General features: G+C 41.5%; 1 protein-coding gene across 3 annotated transcripts in view; it reads left to right on the top strand.

Annotated features, from left to right (window-relative positions):
* LOC130714461 (alpha-amylase 3, chloroplastic-like) overlaps positions 1-16,066 on the top strand; it is a 46,814-nt gene extending 30,748 nt beyond the window's left edge. Inside the window, exons 12-14 of one of the 3 annotated variants that reach the window (XR_009011287.1) lie at positions 4,908-4,962; positions 15,277-15,444; positions 15,547-15,686. Coding sequence is in view for 1 of the 3 variants with exons in the window: in XM_057564354.1 (XP_057420337.1) it covers positions 15,277-15,444; positions 15,547-15,702 (324 nt within the window). In the remaining 2 variants the exon portion in view is untranslated. Of the gene's footprint in view, positions 1-4,907; positions 4,963-8,316; positions 9,233-15,276; positions 15,445-15,546 lie in introns of those variants that run through there. The other 2 variants (XR_009011288.1, XM_057564354.1) reach the window with 2 other exon arrangements.
* Positions 16,067-18,403: the final 2,337 nt, after the last annotated feature.

The following is an 18,403-nucleotide window of genomic DNA, read 5'->3' as shown; positions in this document are numbered from 1 at the left end:
GTGTATAAGGTCTTAAGTGAGGGTAACAAGCACAACCAAACACCCTAAGTATCTTGTAATCAGGAAGAGTCTTGAACAACTTGAAGTAAGGACTCTCATTGGCCAAAACAGCAGTAGGAAGACGATTAATAAGAAAAACAACAGCCAGGAATGCATGATCCCAGTATTGAGAAGGCATTTTAGCAAATGCAAGTAATGATAGACCTGTTTCTATGATATGGCGATGCTTCCTTTCAACACTACCATTTTGATGGTGTGTGTAGGGGCATGTCAATCTATGCACTATGCGAAGCTTAGCAAAATGAGATTGCAAAGGTTTAAATTCAGTGCCATTATCTGTTTGGACAGCCTTTATTTTCAGATTAAATATTAACTCTACCATAGCTTGAAACTTAAGAAAGACAGAGGAAGTTTCAGATTTGTGCCTAAGTGGATAAATCCATGTGAAACGAGAGTAAGCATCAACACAAGTTAAAAAATAAGAGTAACCACAAGAAGACTCAATGGAGGAAGGGCCCCATAAGTCAGCAAAAACAAGCTCTAAAGGTGTAGCATAAACAGTAGTAGAAGAGGAAGAGGGTAACTTGTGAGACTTTGCTACACAACAAGCTAAACATTTAGAAAATTTTGCTTTATTAGACAATGATATATTACATTTGGACAAAGCAGAATGTAAAGCCTCATGATGAGGATGACCTAGCCTACAATGCCACAAGTCATAGGCAGAATCTACATTATTAACAGAAGACACAAGAGAAAATGAACTAGCACTAGGTGCACTTGAAGATGAGCTAGCACTAGGTACATTTGACAAAGGAACTGAAGCAGAAAAGACAGATGGAGCAGCTACTGGTGAAACAGATGTAGATGAAACAGATGAAGCTGGAGGAAGGGTTGGAACATGCATCCCTTCAAAATTGTATAAACCATCAGGACCAACAGTTCCTTTGAGCAAAACCCTAGAAGTTTCCTGACATTTGACAACACAATAGGATGAGTGAAACTCAAAAAAGACATGATTATCACGAGCAAACTTGCTTACACTAACTAAGTTCTTGGTGATGTTAGGAACTAGAAGCAGATTATTCATAGTGAGTGTAGTGTGTTTATGATAAGGAGATGGAAAAGAGGCATGTCCAACAGAAATAATAGGCAAACCTTGTCCATTTCCCATGTAGATATGATCATTACCAGTTAGGGAAACACTGTCAGAAACAACTGAGGCATCATTGGTAACATGATGTGTAGCTCCAGAATCTGGAAACCATGAGCTAAGATTTGCTGCAGCAGGAGTGTTAGTGCCAGTAGGAGATGAAGTAGGTCCAGTAAGCATAGCCTGTGGAGCTCTGACTGGAGGATTTCCAGGTCTTGATCCACCAGAAAACTGAGAAGAGTTCCACTGTGAACCTCCAGATGGTTGGAAACCAAGCTGCTGAGCAAAATTTCCCATGCCTAAACCTTGAGGAAATTGACCAAACATGTTTGGAAAGCCTCCATACTGTGATGTACCAAACTGAGAAGGTACACCAAATTGTGGAACACCACAAAATGGGGAGAATCCAAACTGAGGCATCATCTGAGAATGCATAGGCAGTGGCATACCAAAACCAGTTGGCTGCAAGCCAAACATGCCAGCAGAACCAGTAGAACCAGATGATGAACCACGATGGTAGCAAATACTAGCATCATGCCCATACTTCTTGCAAATCTGGCATTGAACACTTCGATTTCCTCCTCGTCCACCGCGAGAGTTGTTACTACCGTTGCGACCACCGTAACCGCCACGAGAACCGCCATAACTGCCGCGATTATCGTAGGAACGATCATCGTAGGAGTTTTCAGAGGAACCTGAAGCATAGTTAGCCTCAGAGGTCGCCGGGGACGACGTTGATGAAGAAGACGACGACACCGGTGCAAGTTGCGTCGCCGGTGGCGCAACTTGAGAAAGGAGCGCTGACGGAGGATTCGCACTCAACTGTCGCGTGCGAGAACGCTCAAGACGCGCTTCATGCGCGATAACCATAGCTTCAGCTTGCGAGATCGTGCAAGGGAACTCGCGACTGTAGATGATAGTCATGAGATGACTATACTCGTCGGGAAGACCATCAAAAATCGCTTCAAGGTGTTCGCGAAACGATACAGGATCTCCGATCGAGATCAGAGCGTTGACGATGGCCTTGATTCGCTTGAGGAACTCAGAAGCAGTCTTCGATCCCTTGGTTATGGATCTCAATTCCGATCGCAGCTGCGTCGATTGTGCAAGCGATTGTGCTTGAAAGAAATCAAGCACAGCTTCCCAGATCTGCCAGGACTGAGTGCAGTTGACAACGGTTGGAAGCACTGACGAAGACAGAGACGAGAGAAGCCAGGTGAACAAAGCAGAATCCTGTTGATCCCATACTTGATATGCAGGATTCTCTACTGCATTCACACAATCCTCCTCACTGAGAAATCGAGGAGGAATATCAGGATGAACAAGAAAATTCTGCAATCGATGAGTTCTAACGATGCCTTCAACGTGCTGCTTCCACGAGAGAAAATTGGAATCATCAAGCTTCAGAACGAGCTTGTGAACCAGAGAAGAAGAGGCCAATTGTGGTTGAAGAACCGCAACTGGAACAGGAACTGAAGTTTCAGGAACTGCAGTTTCTTGTGCATGACCTTCATCAGCCATGGTGATGAAGAAGAAAGAAGAAAAACGAAAATCTAGAGAGAGAGATCTTCAAGGATCGTACTCAGCTCTTGATACCATGTTGAAAATCTTCAACTGAATTTCATTGATTGAAAAGATGATGAATACATGAGGGATTACAGTATTTATACTATAAGATTTGTTAGCTTGCAGAGGAAGCTAACTCTAACTAACCTTGACAACTAAGCATGTAACTAACTCTCTAACAAACCTACCAGCTAGGCACAACTAACTGAACAGAACACAGTCAGCATTTACCTAATGACACTTAACAGTAACACTTAATATAGCAGTAACTATATTACTCTAATAGCTTTGCTAAGGCTAGAGACATGTTCTGCTGGTGGTACAGGTGGGACTTCACCATCATTCTCCATGTCAGAAGCTGTGTGATTTGCACGCCTCTGCGGAGCACCTTTGGACTTGCTCATACGTGCAAGGACGTTTTCCCTTCCATAAAGTTTGAAACAATACTCTTTGGTGTGACCAGACCTCTTACAGTAAGTGCAACGATCATCACGGTTGAAGCGATCATCACCGTTAAAGCGATCATCACGGTTGGGGCAATCATCACGGTTAGGGCGTCCGAAAGAGGTGGATCCTTTTATGGGACCCTTTCCAAAGGCTAAGGCTGAACCATCAACTGATTTGTCTTCCACCATCACTGTCCTCCGAGTTTCTTCACCACGAACTATAGAGAACACCTCTGAGAGAGAGGGAAGTTGCTCTTTACCCAAAATTTGGACCCGAATCGGATCAAATTCAGAGTTAAGCCCAGAGAGAAACTTAAAGATTCGCGCTTTTTCAATAAACTTATTCAATGTTGTGGAGTCAGAATCACACTTCATCTTCAGATTTTGATACTGATCTAATTCAATCCAGAGACCATTCAAGGTCCCATAGTAATCTGTCACAGAGAGAGTTCCTTGCTTAGAATTGAAAACTTTATTTTCCAATTCATAACAAGCTGAGAGATCTTGTTTCTTAGAGTATGCTTGTGCCAGATTATTCCAAATCTCTTTGGCAGTAGGGAAAAACATATAATTCCGGCTAATTTCCGGAATCATGGAGTATCAAAACCAGGTCATAATAAGAGAATTCTCTTCACGCCATGTGTCATATTGTGGATCAGTTTCAGCAGGGGCTGTTTCTTCAATATAACTGATTTTCTTGCGACTTATGAGAGTGTGACGGACGAGCTCGGACCATTGGAGGTAGTTGCGCCCATCCAAGCGAAAGGAACCTTGTAATACCGGGAGATCTTTGTGGGTCAAAGGTGGAAGAGATACCCCTTTCACTCCAGAAGTGAGTTTCTCCTTAGGTATGGGAATCTCGTCTCCAGACATACTGAGAGATGTTACTGTAGAAGGGAAACAAGAGGAAAATAACAGAAACAGAGAAGATTGCACTCTCCTTGAATGGAAGAACCAAAGGCTTCTTAAGAAAAAACACCAACTAAGTGAGGAAACGACCCTCGGAAACAGGACCAGAAGGCACGGGGAACCCTCTCTGTGCAATCGCAGTCAGGAACAGAGGTTGGCAGGCCGGTGATGAAGAGCACAAGCCTCCAAACAGTATAATCCAACAATGGCAAAACAGAAAACGTTACCAGATAAAAGGGCCGTAATAAGACGGCTAGGATTTTTTTTCGCAGAAGCAGAACTCCCAAGATCGGGAGCTCTGATACCAACTTGAAAGTAGGAGAAACTGTATTATTATTTCTTAATCAGAATACAAAGGGTAATTACATTATATAGAAGAAGACTAATCCTAAATAAGGAAATAACTAATTATGTACACAATCTCCTAATAAGAGAATAAATCTCCTAATACTGAATATAATATTCTAATAATAATTCTTATATTAATTCCTTATTTACAACACATGCCATGCTTCAAAAGGTGTTTTGTTTTGGACTGCCTTTGTAGGAGATCTATTTAGGATGTATGCAACACTGCTAACAGCTTCAGCCCATAATTTATTTGGAAGATCCTTTCCTTTTAACATGCTCCTTGCCATTTCTACAATTATGCAATATTTTCTTTCTGTCACACCGTTTTGTTGTGGTGTGTACCTGATTGTAAGTTGCCTTTGAATGCCTTGTTCCTTGCAATAGTTATGAAATGGCTTATGAATAAATTCTCCTCCACGGTCTGTTCTAAGAGTCTTTATCTCATAGTCACTTTGTTTCTCAGCAAAAGCTTTAAAGTGCAGGAACACAGTGAAAGCCTCGGATTTCTGCTCAAGAAAATAAAGCCAAATATTTATGGTATGATCATCAACAAAGAGCAGAAAATACCTTTTGTTACCCAGTGAAATAGTTCTTGATGGATCACAAATATGTGCATGCACTAACTCAAGAGGGGCTTGTGCTCTCCGAGCAGTTTTTGGAAAAGTAAGACGATGCATTTTTCCAAAAACACAGCCTTCACAGTCTTTAACATTCTTTTGAATTTCTGGAAGACCAACAACCTGAAGGTGTGAAAAACGACTAGAAGGGGGGGTTGAATAGAGTTTTGAATATAAAAACTTTCCCCTTAAGATTTAAAGTAAATCTTTTCGGTTTATCTGAGATAGATGGTGCTGCGGATAAAGATAGAGAGAAGAGAGAAGCACACAAGTATTTTATCCTGGTTCACTTGATAAATCCCTCAAGCTAATCCAGTCCACCCGTTAAGGTGATTTCTTCCTTCTTAGAATGAAGGCAATCCACTATTCAGAGTTTGTTACAACTGCACTAGCAACCTGCTCAGTGACTAACAATACAATGAACTAGTAAACACTAAGATTCACTCTCTTAGTCTTCTCAAGGATATTGACCTAACTGGTCCCTTAAGGAATCACCACTAAGATACACAGATCCTAGTCTTCTTAAGGATACTGACCTACCCGGTCCCTTAAGGAAAAACAAACAACTGTTTGAGGTTGGTGTTTACAAAGGTTTGCTTCTGAATAAGCTAAGTGTAAACTAAATAAGAACTGATGAAGAAGGTGGAGACTTGAATCTTTTCTTGTATTGCAGCTCTTGGTTTCTCTCTCATATCTTTCTTCTTTTCTTCAGCCTTAAATAGTCCAAGGTGCAAAGGATATTTCTGTTGAGAGAATGTGACCGTTGGAGGGCATTTCTGGAACTTCCAGAACCTGCTGTGGCTGAACCTTGGTAGGTAGGCTTGTCAGAATAGTACACTGCATTTGTACTACTTGATAGAGACATTTGCCTTTAACCATTGACTTCTGATCTAACGACGCTTCATGTTGAACTTGTGAAGATTGGTGATCAGAGTCAGAGGGAAGCTTGGATCCTCTGACCTTCGTAACTTCTGCTTCTGGACCTCAGAGAGACTTGCTTCACTTAGACTTCAGAGTTTTCACTTCTTAGCTTCTGGACCTTCAGAGCTTCTGATCCTCAGAACATCTGATCCTCAGATCTTCTGATCTTCAGATCTTCTGATGAATATATCTTCTGGTATCAGAATCAGAACCTGTTTGTCAAAACACTCAAGACAAACATTAGAGTACCATAATTGTTCATCCACAAATAAATATTTGTTATCATCAAAACATAGAGTTATACCACATGACCAAATCTTGATCTTACACAACCATATTCTTCGGTTTCAATAGTTGTAGACCCTTGACATTCAAATGATCATATCTCAAGTGCCAAAGATAAGAGTCATTTGGGCTTTCACTTTTGAAGGCAGCATATTGGAGGAACTTCATATTGAGAGGAAAAAGATTATTATGAGTCCGCATCACAACAGCAGCTTGTCCTCCAGATATTTTATAAAAAATTTATCATCATAAAAAATCAGCTTATAATCTTTTCTCATCATCTGTCCAATACTCAAGATTTTGACAAATATTAGGAGAATAATGAACATCATCAATGAATTTTTTGTTACCTTCACTTATGTGGATTGTTATGACACTTTTTCCTTCAATCTTCACTTCCTTCCCATCACCAAGTTCAACCACAGATGAGAAATTTGTATCCAAAACTTCAAATACATTCCGGTTTCAAGTTACATCATTGCTGCAACCACTATCTAAATATCATTTCTCACCGGGTTTTATATCATCAGTCACAGAAAAGAACAATTTATTTGTTTCATCTTCTGCAGAATAATTGATAGCATTTTTTTCCCATCATTTTCCCTTTTATGCCAACAATCCCTATCAGAATGATTAGTAATTTTGCACCTAGTGAATTTATAACGACAATCCTCAGATTCATGACCATATTTCTTACAAGCATAGCAGCAAGAATCATAGTTATCAGAAGGTCTTTGCTGCCATGAGGAATCTCTTCTTCCTCTTCCTCTGTCACTGTTTTCAGATTGTCTACCACCACGACCTCTGTTTGGAAGGTTGTCCACAGTTTTGACCTCCTCTTCCTCCTTGCTGTAATTTGGAATTTTTGAAGTTCTGCTTTGCTTGAAAGACTTGCTCCGATGGCTGGTTGTTGTATTTGTTCATGAGCTTCTAAAGACCTCATAAGCTCATATTAAGTGAGCTTTGAGAGATCTTTTGTTTATTTAATAACAGCAACAATGTCTTCAAATTTTTTAGGAAGACTCTGAAGGATTTTCTCAACCAATTTCTTTTCAGATACATCATCTCCACAACTTTTTATTTGATTGGTTTTTTCAGCCACCTTTGAGAAAAATTCTTTGACTTTCTCACCTTCTTTCATTGTCAGATTTTCAAATTCACTCCACAAGTAATGCAACTTGATTGCAATCACCTTTTCTGATCCTTGAAATTCAGTCTTCAGTGCTTCCCATGCCTCTTTGGCTTTTTAAATACCAAAGATTATGGGATAAATAGCTTTGTTTACTCCTTGTTGGATAATCCTCAATGCTATAGAATTTTTCTTCACATTCTCCTTGTATTCTTTCTCTTTGACATCAGTCCAGTCTATTGTTTTTGGGTCTGGGCGCACTTCAAACTCTTCTTCAACCATGTCCCATAGATCTTGCGAAAGGAAGATGGTCTCCATTTGTGAACTCCAGTAATCATAGTGTTCACCATTGAAAATTGGAATTGGACTTGTTGTATATGAGAAAACTGAATTTTTTGATGATGCCATGTTACTGAATTGGAGCTCTGGTACCAAATTTGTTGGAGCAGCGGAAGTATGGTAGAGGAAAATATAGGAGAATGACTTAAACTCTTTATTTTTCTGATTTTTCTTGATGAGGAACTTACAATGCTTCTCTATTAATACTAGTGAATAGAGAAGATAAAATGATGTAACTTATGCAACTACATAAAAAATATTAACTTCTAGCAGTATTATGCTTGTAACCACTAAGCATTAATATGCTTCTAACCACTAAGAAATACATAAAGACATTTAAACAAAATGTAACCAACAATTAAAAATTAACTTATCATTTAACATATTCATTGTCATGATACGTATTCATTGGATAAAACAAGTTGTTAATAAGATATAGCAAAATTTAGAATTACAAGCATTTAAGAATTGGGACTTGAAAGAAATAATTTGAAAAATATTTTATTCAATGATATTTTATAAACAAAGGTAATAAATCTTAAAAATTGCTATTCAAGAATTAAGTGATAAAAGAATATGTCTGGTGTTGTTGGCCTGCAGGATGGTTGGCTCTTGGGTAGCTGGAGAGATTCAAGTTCTTGAGGGAGAAGCATTGATCCTTACAAACTATCTTCCCTATCTATCTATTATAATATAGTAAAACCGAATCGTGGGTGGAGATTGCCAACTCATTGTCATATTATCATGTTTTTACCACATCAAATATTTTTGGAGGTGTGACCTCAATATTTTACCTTGCACTTCATACAAAATTGTAGGTCACAATTTGGAGCATGGGATGCTGAATTGCAAGGGGATCATCCTTAATAGTAGTGCCCTCAATGTGTTTAAGACTTCAAGTCCCTAGCAGGCCTCTATTGTGGTAGTGTAAATAAATTGTGGCCCATTGTAGGTAGTTGCATCGTTAAGATGATAGCTGGTGTGTAGGACTCGTAGATCTTTTGGGTTGCGGGGTGCGGTTGGAATAGGAAAGGATTTTTCAAGATTATGAAGTAAAAACTTTTGTCATCTGACATGGTGATTGATGCCTTAAGGTTTTCAATGTGTACATTTTGTTTGATAAAGGACAACCTGAACAAGTGAAGCTCAAGTCTGTTGGTCCCTTGAATTCGGGTTAAGGCCTAACTCTAACCTAAGATGATAGCTGGTGTGTAGGACTCGTAGATCTTTTGGATCGAGGGGTGTGAATAGAATAGGAACGGTTTTTTCAAGAGTATGAATGTTAGATCTTAGACTCTGAGTTACGAAATGGACCTTAATGGTGTCTGAAATGAAGAGAACAGGCAACTCTGAGTAAGTTGGGACTGGCACGACAATGAATGGATCTTAGACTCTTGGTGCTTATTACGTGTGCACACTGTTGAAAAAACTAGAGAATGGGCTAAAAATGAAAGTAAGGGCCAGCGGCTTGATATGAAGAATAGGTGCTTGCTCTGGTACCTTAAGCCAGCTTAAGGTACGTTACTTTAATTAGGTGTACCAATAGGTGGAAGCCACATTTGTCTAATATAAGCAACTTATTACGTGCGTAGATTTTATTACTTTTATTTGAGTTATTTGCAAAACAGTCCCTATCTTTACATACTCTATTACCTACAGGAAGGGCTAATAAATAGTTATGTATTTGCAAGTCAATCCTTATTTACATGTGTAAACTTGTTACTTGCACATGTCACTATGGTACCATGTTAGGAATCTATTTCCCTAACAATGAACAATAATAAACAGGAATCAAATACTGTAAGTGATTGTTTATTGAATGAATGAAATTGACTTAATACAGAGAAGGAATGGTATTCCTATCTGACAAGAGCTAGGCTCCTTATAGGAAGCTTATAGCCTCCTATCCATCTCACAATCAGCAAATGAAATAAGATACCTCCCAACCTCTCTCCTAGCCTTCTTTATACTAAGATGGTTACAATCACAACCTCTCTCTCTCTTACTCCCTATTCTGTTATGCTGAGCTCACTGCTAGTTGCCTTGGAGATTCCCTTCTTCCTTCTAGAATACACCTGCCAAACCTTAGGCCCAATCCTTTCTTGCACCAAAGGCCCAATTACATTTTCGGTCCTAACAATACTCCCTTTTGAAGATCCAACCTTGTCCTCAAGGTTGAAGGTGGGAAACTTACTTTGAATTGTAACCCTGTCTTCCCAAGTTGCTTCTTCAATCGATTTCCCTTGCCATTGCACCAGTACCTGAGAAACATCAGTTCCTTGACGTTGCACGACTCGAGTAGCTAAGATCTCCAAAGGCTGCATGACTGGAAACTCATCCCCATCCAATTGGTCTGGCAGCTCTGTCTCGACGTCATAGTTCCCTATAGCTTTTTTCAGCAACGCGATATGGAAAACCGGATGAACACGTGATCCCTCCGGCAACCGCAACCGGTAAGCCACAGCTCCAGTTTTCTCTACAATGGGATAAGGTCCATAGTAGCGTGCTGCAAGTTTCGCATGGACCCGTTTTGCTATTGAGAGTTTTCGATGAGCTCTCAGCTTAACGAACACCCATTCCCCAACCTGGAAAGATTTATCGGTGCGTTTTGCATCGGCCTGAGACTTCATTCGCTCTTGAGCCACGCGGAGATGTTGTTTCAGTTGACGAAGAGCTTCGTCGCGGTCCTGGAGCTCTAGTTGTACAGCCTCCACCCTGGTTTCGCCCAATGCCCAGCGAGTGAGCACTGGTAGCTTCCTGCCATACACTGCTTCGAACGGAGTCAGCTGCGTTGCAGAGTGGTATGTGGTGTTGAACCAGTACTCGGCCCAATGAAGCCATGTTGCCCAAGACTTGGGTTGATCAGCGGAGAAACAGCGGTTGACGACTTCGGTTTGTCCATCGGTTTCAGGATGCTATGCCGAACTTAACTTCAGGTGTGTGCCCTGTCGACGAAAAACTTCCTTCCAGAAGTGACTGACAAACAGAGGGTCGCGATCGCTGATGATGGACGAGTATTTTGTGAGGCGATCCACCACCACGAATATGGCTTCGTATCCTTTCGAGCGGAGAAACAACGGTTGACGATTTCGGTTTGTCCATCGGTTTCAGGATGCTATGCCGAACTTAACTTCAGGTGTGTGCCCTGTAGACGAAAAACTTCCTTCCAGAAGTGACTGACAAACAGAGGGTCGCGATCGCTGATGATGGACGAGTATTTTGTGAGGCGATCCACCACCACGAATATGGCTTCGTATCCTTTCGAGCGGGGCAACCCAGTGATGAAATCAAGTGAAACATCTTCCCAGATTTGATTAGGGATGGGCAGAGGTTGAAGGAGTCCTGCCGGCGATGCAGCCAAATGCTTGTGTCGTTGACAAGTGTCGCAACTCCTAATTAATTCTTGAATCGTATTCTTCATCCCTAGCCAATATAGGTTGGCTGCCAAACGTCGATAAGTTCGCAGGAATCCAGAGTGACCTCCTTGAGGGGTGGTGTGGTATCTTGAATCATCTTGGGAATGAAGGAGGAAGTACTGGAAAGTACCAAGCGATTATGGTATAACAGAGTTCCTTGAGATACCTTATAACCCAGATGGGATTGCGGATCCAACTCCACTTCCTTGATTATTTTCATCAACCTTGCATCCTTCTGAATCTCCTCTTGAATCAGACTTTGCTCTTCCCAAACTGGATAAGACATCAGTGTACATAATTCCCCAGCTTCTTCAACCCGAGATAAAGCATCTGCACCCTGGTTGGTCTTTCCGGGTTTGTAAACTATATCAAAATTGTAGCCCAACAACTTTGCAGCCCAATTTTGTTGGTCTCCAGTTACTATTTTCTGATGCAGAAACTCTTTCAAGCTTTTTTGATCAGTCGACACCACAAATTTCCTTCCAAGCAAGGCCGCCAGTGCTGGATTGCTAGTGCCACATCCATGAGTTCCTTCTCGTAAGCAGACTTAGCCAGATTTCTTGGGCCCAACGCTTTGCTGAAATAGGCTATTGGATGTTTCCCTTCCAACAGTATTGCTCCAATGCCTCCTCTCGACGCATCACACTCCAATTGAAAGTCTTGAGTAAAATCTAGTAGCACTAGAACAGGGGCAGTAGTGAACCACCTTTTCAGTTCCTCAAAAGCCCGTTGTTCTCCATCATGCCACTGGAAAGCATCCTTTTTTGTCAACTCAGTGAGGGGCCTTGCTATTTTGCTGTAATCCTTAATAAACTTCTGGTAATATCCCGTCAAACCCAGGAACCCGCGTACTCCTTTCACATTTTTTGGGATGGGCCAAGACACCACACTTGCTATTTTGCTTGGATCCACAGCGACACCCTGCTCAGAGATCAAATGGCCCAAGTATTTCATAGACCTTGTTGCAAACTGACATTTTTTCCTATTTGCAGTTAAGCTATGAGCTTGCAGACGTTGCAATACCTCCTCAAGATGATTCATGTGTTCTTCCCAAGTTTGGCTATAAACCAAAATGTCATCGAAGAATACCAAGACTCCTTGACGCAGCATAGAGCGAAAAACCTCGTTCATAAGGCTCTGAAAAGTAGAAGGCGCATTCATGAGGCCAAAGGGCATCACCATATATTCATAGTGGCCCTCGTGAGTGCGGAACGCGGTTTTGTGCACATCAGAAGCTTGTACTCTTACCTGGTGATATCCTGATTTCAGGTCAAGCTTGGAAAAGTATCGCGAACCATGGAGTTCATCTAGCAGCTCTTCAATAACGGGAATCGGGAATTATCTGGCACAGTTACCTTGTTGAGAGCGTGATAGTCCACACACATTCTCCATGTGTGATCCTTCTTCACGAGGATTACAAGACTTGAATACGCACTCGTGCTCTGTCTAATGATCCCAGCTGCTAACATTTCCCTTACCTGCTTCTCAATTTCATTTTTTTGGTGGTAAGGGTACCGGTAAGGTCTCACGTTGACCGGGCCCTGTCCTTCTTGAATTACGATAAGTTGTTCTCTTCCCCGTCCTGGGGGCAGCCCTGTTTTTCCCTGAAAAACCTCATCGAAACGATCTAACAATGCCTGTAGTTGACCTTGTTGGCCTGGAGTGATGTCAACCGGATTTTGGACAAGGTTTGCCATGTTCCCCTTGGTCCTCAGAAGAACTTGCTCCTTCCCTGAGACAGGAGATAGAAGGCTTTATAACGAACCAAGGATCTCTCTATCAGTGCGAACCCCTTGCAGCTTCACCCATTGATGTCCACTCCAAAAACTCATGGTTAAGGTCTGCCAATTAACGATTGTATCTCCCAACGTTTTGAGCCACTCTATGCCCAACACGATGTCGAGTCCTCCCAACTTGAACAATTGAGGAGAGCAATTCAATTGGTACCCATTTAGAGAGAGCTCCAAATTTTTGCAAAGCCCCTGAGCCTGAGAACGGTATCCATCTCCCATCTTTACCATCAACCTTGGGGTATCTTCGACTTCCCAGCCCATTCTGCGTACCAACTGGCTGTCCACAAAGTTGTCAGTAGCTCCGCTATCGATTAACACCTCCACAGGAACTCCTTCAACAGCGCCCTGGAGCTTCATAGTTTGGGGCATTCCTTCTTGTCCCTCCCATGCTCCCTAAACTCATCAGGCTCAACGCACCTTCGTTGTCGCCCTCCTCCTCGTTGACCTCCATTGCCAAAATGTTTCCCTCGTCGGCGTCCTGGTCGTCTTCTTCAATGATCAGCACCCGGAGATGTTTGTCGGGGCATTGGTGGTAAGACCCACCACACTTGAAACGTAAGCCTTTTTGCTTTCGCTCCAGTAATTGCGGGTAAGTGAGATGGTTAAAACCACGGTCACGAGCCCCAGCCCTTTTCACCTCTCCAACGTTTTTTGTTTGCTCCCCTCTTGAGTTGTTGTTGTTGGGCTTGCCCTCCTAGCCCGTTTCTTTGTTTCCTCTGACCCAAACCCAATCTGTTCCCCCGGTTTTGCCCGACCCGCTTCCTCCTGATCGAAAACCCGAAGGCCCAAAACGGTTGCTCTGAGATTGACCCGTTCCAACCTCTCCTCTCACCTCCTTCTCTACAGCTCGAGCAACAACAAGAAGTCGAGCTCGGTTCATGCCTCCCATGGCTACCAAGCTTATAACCTTACCCCGGATGTCATCCTTCAACCCATGCAAAAAGTAACCTTGGTATTGCTTTTTTGGGCGCTTCGGGATCTGTGCGGTTAAGTATTCAAACTCCGTGATGTAGTCTTCCACTGTACCTCGTTGCCGGAGTTCAGTAAGCTGCTCATAAACGTCTTTGTCGCCATGGCCACCGTAGCGCTCCAGAAGTGCGTCCCGCAACCGTTCCCAGGTCAACTCCTCTTCAGATTCGAGGAGCGAGTTGTAGAAATGGATCGTGCCTCCTTCCATACTCAGTTGCGCTAAACCCACTTTTACCTCCGGTGATGTTTCCTGGACACGGAAGTACACCTCCGCGCGTGAGATCCACCTAGCTGGATCCTTCCCGTCAAAGAGGGGTAGCTCTACCTTTTTTACTGATTGCCGGAATTCCTCCAAAGCCTCTCCCCGAAGCGAAGTCCGTCGGAACCCTCCTCCCTTGCCTCCGGATGATTCAGGGCTTTTGACACCAGAACCACCTACAGGTCCCATATTTCCATTATCTTCCTCCGTGGGTACCGTTTTCCCCACCGCCTTTTCCACCATCGCTACCAGAGTAGCCGTAGTGACCGCTGACAGAGACGTTCGCATAGCTGCAAGCTCTGTCTCCAACGCATCGATCTTAGCCTCCATCTGGGTGACTGCAACCTTGGTGGTTTTCTTGGGTGGCATTCACTGGCTCACGGTGAAATTGATCCGATAGGTCAGACCAAATTGTTAGGAATCTATTTCCCTAACAATGAACAATAAGGAAAAACAGGAATCAAATACTGTAAGTGATTGTTTATTGAATGAAATTGGCTTAATACAGAGAAGGAATGGTATTCCTATCTGACAAGAGCTAGGCTCCTTATAGGAAGCTTATAGCCTCCTATCCATCTCAAAATTAGCAAATGAAATAAGATACCTCTCAACCTCTCTCCTAGCCTTCTTTATACTAAGATGGTTACAATCACAACCTCTCTCTCTCTTACTCCCTATTCTGTTATGCTGAGCTCACTGCTAGTTGCCTTGGAGATTCCCTTCTTCCTTCTAGAATACACCTGCCAAACCTTAGGCCCAATCCTTTCTTGCACCAAAGGCCCAATTACATTTTCGGTCCTAACATACCACACCCATAAAAATCTTATGGGTACCAGACCCTTGAGTAATCTGAAAATATAATTACTCAACTACACTAGATACAGTACAGATACCTATTACAATTTTACACTGAAGAATGTAAATAATCCTATTAATTTCTATACTAGAATTAAGGAAAATATAATCTGTTATCATGATTGAAAATAAGGAAATAGGGCTGTATACACGAAAAATAAATTAATTGAGCCGCCCATATGTATACAACACTGATACAGCCAGTTGGTTCTTATGTTTTTGTTATGCTTAATATATCATAAATTTTCTTTCATATTTTCTCTTGAAGGGTCATTGGAGATTTCCCAGTGGAAAAGAAATGCAAGGATATGCATACATTCTTAGTCACCCAGGGACTCCATCAGTGTTCTTCGACCACCTTTTCTCTCACTACAAAACTGAAATAGCGGCACTTATCTCTATCAGGAGGCGGAACAAGATCAACTGCAGGAGTACGGTAAGTAGCAGAAGAACATTATTTTATATACTAGTATTTCTTTCTAGTGTCTGTCAATTATTTGGATATTTCTGATGTTGAGCTTTTCTTCCCCGCATGTAGGTTAAAATTTGCAAGGCGGAAAGAGATGTATATGGTGCCATCATAGATGGAAAAGTTGCTATGAAGATCGGACCTGGTCATTTTGAACCACCTGGTCCTAGTGGATGGACCTCAGCTTTGGAGGGAAATGACTATAAGATTTGGGAGACATCATAATACTACAATTTATATATGTATATATTCCTTTCGCCAATCTTCTCATTGCATTACTTAGGAGGCATGTGTATGATATACCTCCAGAAATTTGTTCAGATGAATGGCCGGTGACAATTGAAATGATTCGAGCCGTGCCAGAGTGAATTGCATATAAACAGCATTATAGAGAAGGCTGCAGTGCAGAGGGTTCATTTCACCCAAATTCTGGCTTATCTAGAACTAGAAAGCATTCAAACAAATCAAAGAATGAATTGTATTATACATTACCATCTTCACCAAGTATATGATATATTATATACTATGACAAAAATGTATCCAACAACTGGCATTGATTGTACATGTCTTTAATAGGTTCCTGGATAAAGATGACTGCTCATTAAGACGAAATTTTCGGTTTTATTTTCTGAATAATGTTGAAAAAAAAACATAGCAAAAAGGGGTAAAAAAAATTATTTAGCACAATGGGATAGTTTTGGACATTTAGGATCTGAGGTGTATATGGTACCTTGAAGTCGCAAGTTATTTTGCAAATTGTACCTTGAATTCTTAACTTTTATTTAGAATTGCAGAGAATCTCTGCACGCTTTTCAATTCACAATCTGGCAGTTTGTTGACCGTCCAACAACAAACACAAACAAGGCATGCAAGGGTCAACTTCCTAGGGTAATGTATAATATGCTATAGCATTAGTCAGTATAACAATAGACAGCAAATAATAGGTTATTAAAAGCAACATATGTTCATATCCTGTAAAAACGATAAGTCATGTCATTGGTTCACAAGCTTGTCACATATACTTATAAGAGCAGCACCACGGGCCAATATAACACATGTACGCCCCAACGGTAAGTCGATTAATTCAACGCGATTAGGATTTAACTTCCTAACCGATCCATTAAAATGCTATTGAGTTTCATCCTCCATAATCAACCAACCAAATACATCCCCTTAATCAAACCGAATAACAAGATTAAGGTCCATCCCCTTAATTAAACAAAACAGCACCATGAAGGTCCATCCCCTTAACCAAACAAAACAAGTACGATTAAGGTTCATCCCCTTAATCGATCAACAAACATGAAGGTGCGAAAAACACTAGAAAGGGGGGGTTTGAATAGAGTTTTTAAACAAAAGTTTTCCCTTTTTTTAAGTTTTGACAAACTTAAAAATAAGAACTAGGTGCTAAAGAATATGAAGTAGAGCACACAAGTATTTTATCCCGGTTCACTTGAGATAAAAGCTCAAGTTAATCCAGTCCACCCGTGAAGGTGATTTCTTCCTTCTTCTGATGAAGGCAATCCACTAAAATCAATGAACGTTACAACTGCACTTGCAACCTGCAAAGTGACTAACAGTACACTGATTTTCTCACTAGTATACTCTCAAGAAGCTGATCAACCGATCCTCTCAAGACTAGCTAAACACTGAACCAAACTTGATTTAGTCCTCTCAAGATCCGACCAAACTTGGTCTCTTAAGGAACTTTACAAAGTGTTTGTAAAAGGTTTTGGGTTTACAAGAAATGCTTCTGAAAAGCTAATGGTAAACTCAGATGTTCAAGAACAATGAAGAAATATTGCTAAGAGATTGGTTAGAATGAATTCAAGAATATCAGCAAAGTTTCTTATTTTCTTTCTTCTATGTTTAGCCCTTATATACTCCAAGGCATATGGTGTAGCCGTTGCTAGGGTTTTGCCCGTTGCAGTGGCAATCTTGTAATATTAGTTAGACTGCTAGGCTGAACGTGGTAGGTGGCGGGCAGGCTATGACTGTACGATGTGTACTATGACAGCGACATGTCCTTTCACCAGCTGACTTATGATCTGGAGTGCTTCAGATGGATGTTGGTGAAGCTTCTGATCAGAGTCAGACGGAAACTTGGATCCTCTGACCTTGCAACTTCTGCTTCTGGGCATGTTCCTCAGAACTTCTGAACGCCAGAGCTAGAATAGCTTGGGTCTTCAGAGCCAACTTCTTGCAGGTCTTCAGAACTTGAGTCTTCTACTTCAGGACCGTTCCTTCTGGAACATCTGGTCTTCAGAACTTCTGACTCTGGTTCTTCAGTACCTCTTGAGAGCTTCTATCTTCAGAACTTCTGAAGGATTTTCCACTGTTCTGAACGAACATGGTAAGCTTTAGAACTCTCTTTTGGTTACCCTTGGGTCTTCTTCTTCTGATGGAATCGGCTTGGGTCAGAATTAGAACCTGCTTGTCACAACTCAAAATGACAAACGTTAGAGTACCATAATTGTTCATCCTCAAAAACCTTAATTGTAATCATCAAAATATAGAGATGTAACCACTGATCAAATCTTGATCTTACAAAACACACTTAGGGTTCATCCCTTAACCGATCAACAAACACGATTAAGGTCCATCCCCTTAACCGATCACCAAACACGATTAAGGTTCATCCCCTTAACCAATCAACAAACACGATTAAGTTTTATCCCCTTCACTGGTTAACAAAAACGATTAAGATTTATCCCCTTGACTGACCAACAACATGTCACGAAGGTTAGTCTAAACGAACGAATGGTCCTCTCTATGGCCTGCACGTCTAGCGAACAATCATCGTCCTTGACCAACATATCAACAGCAAGAAGTGTCTCCCGCACCCTAATTACTTCTATCGTCACGACGTCTCATTCTCTTGATGCCCGCGACTCAGATGATCGACCCATTTAAGCGTGAAAAGAAG

Source organism: Lotus japonicus, chromosome 4 (genome assembly GCF_012489685.1).
Source record: "Lotus japonicus ecotype B-129 chromosome 4, LjGifu_v1.2".
Lineage (NCBI taxonomy): Eukaryota > Viridiplantae > Streptophyta > Magnoliopsida > Fabales > Fabaceae > Lotus > Lotus japonicus.
Note: the sequence above shows the minus strand (reverse complement) of the source record. Positions and strands in the feature narration are given on the sequence as shown.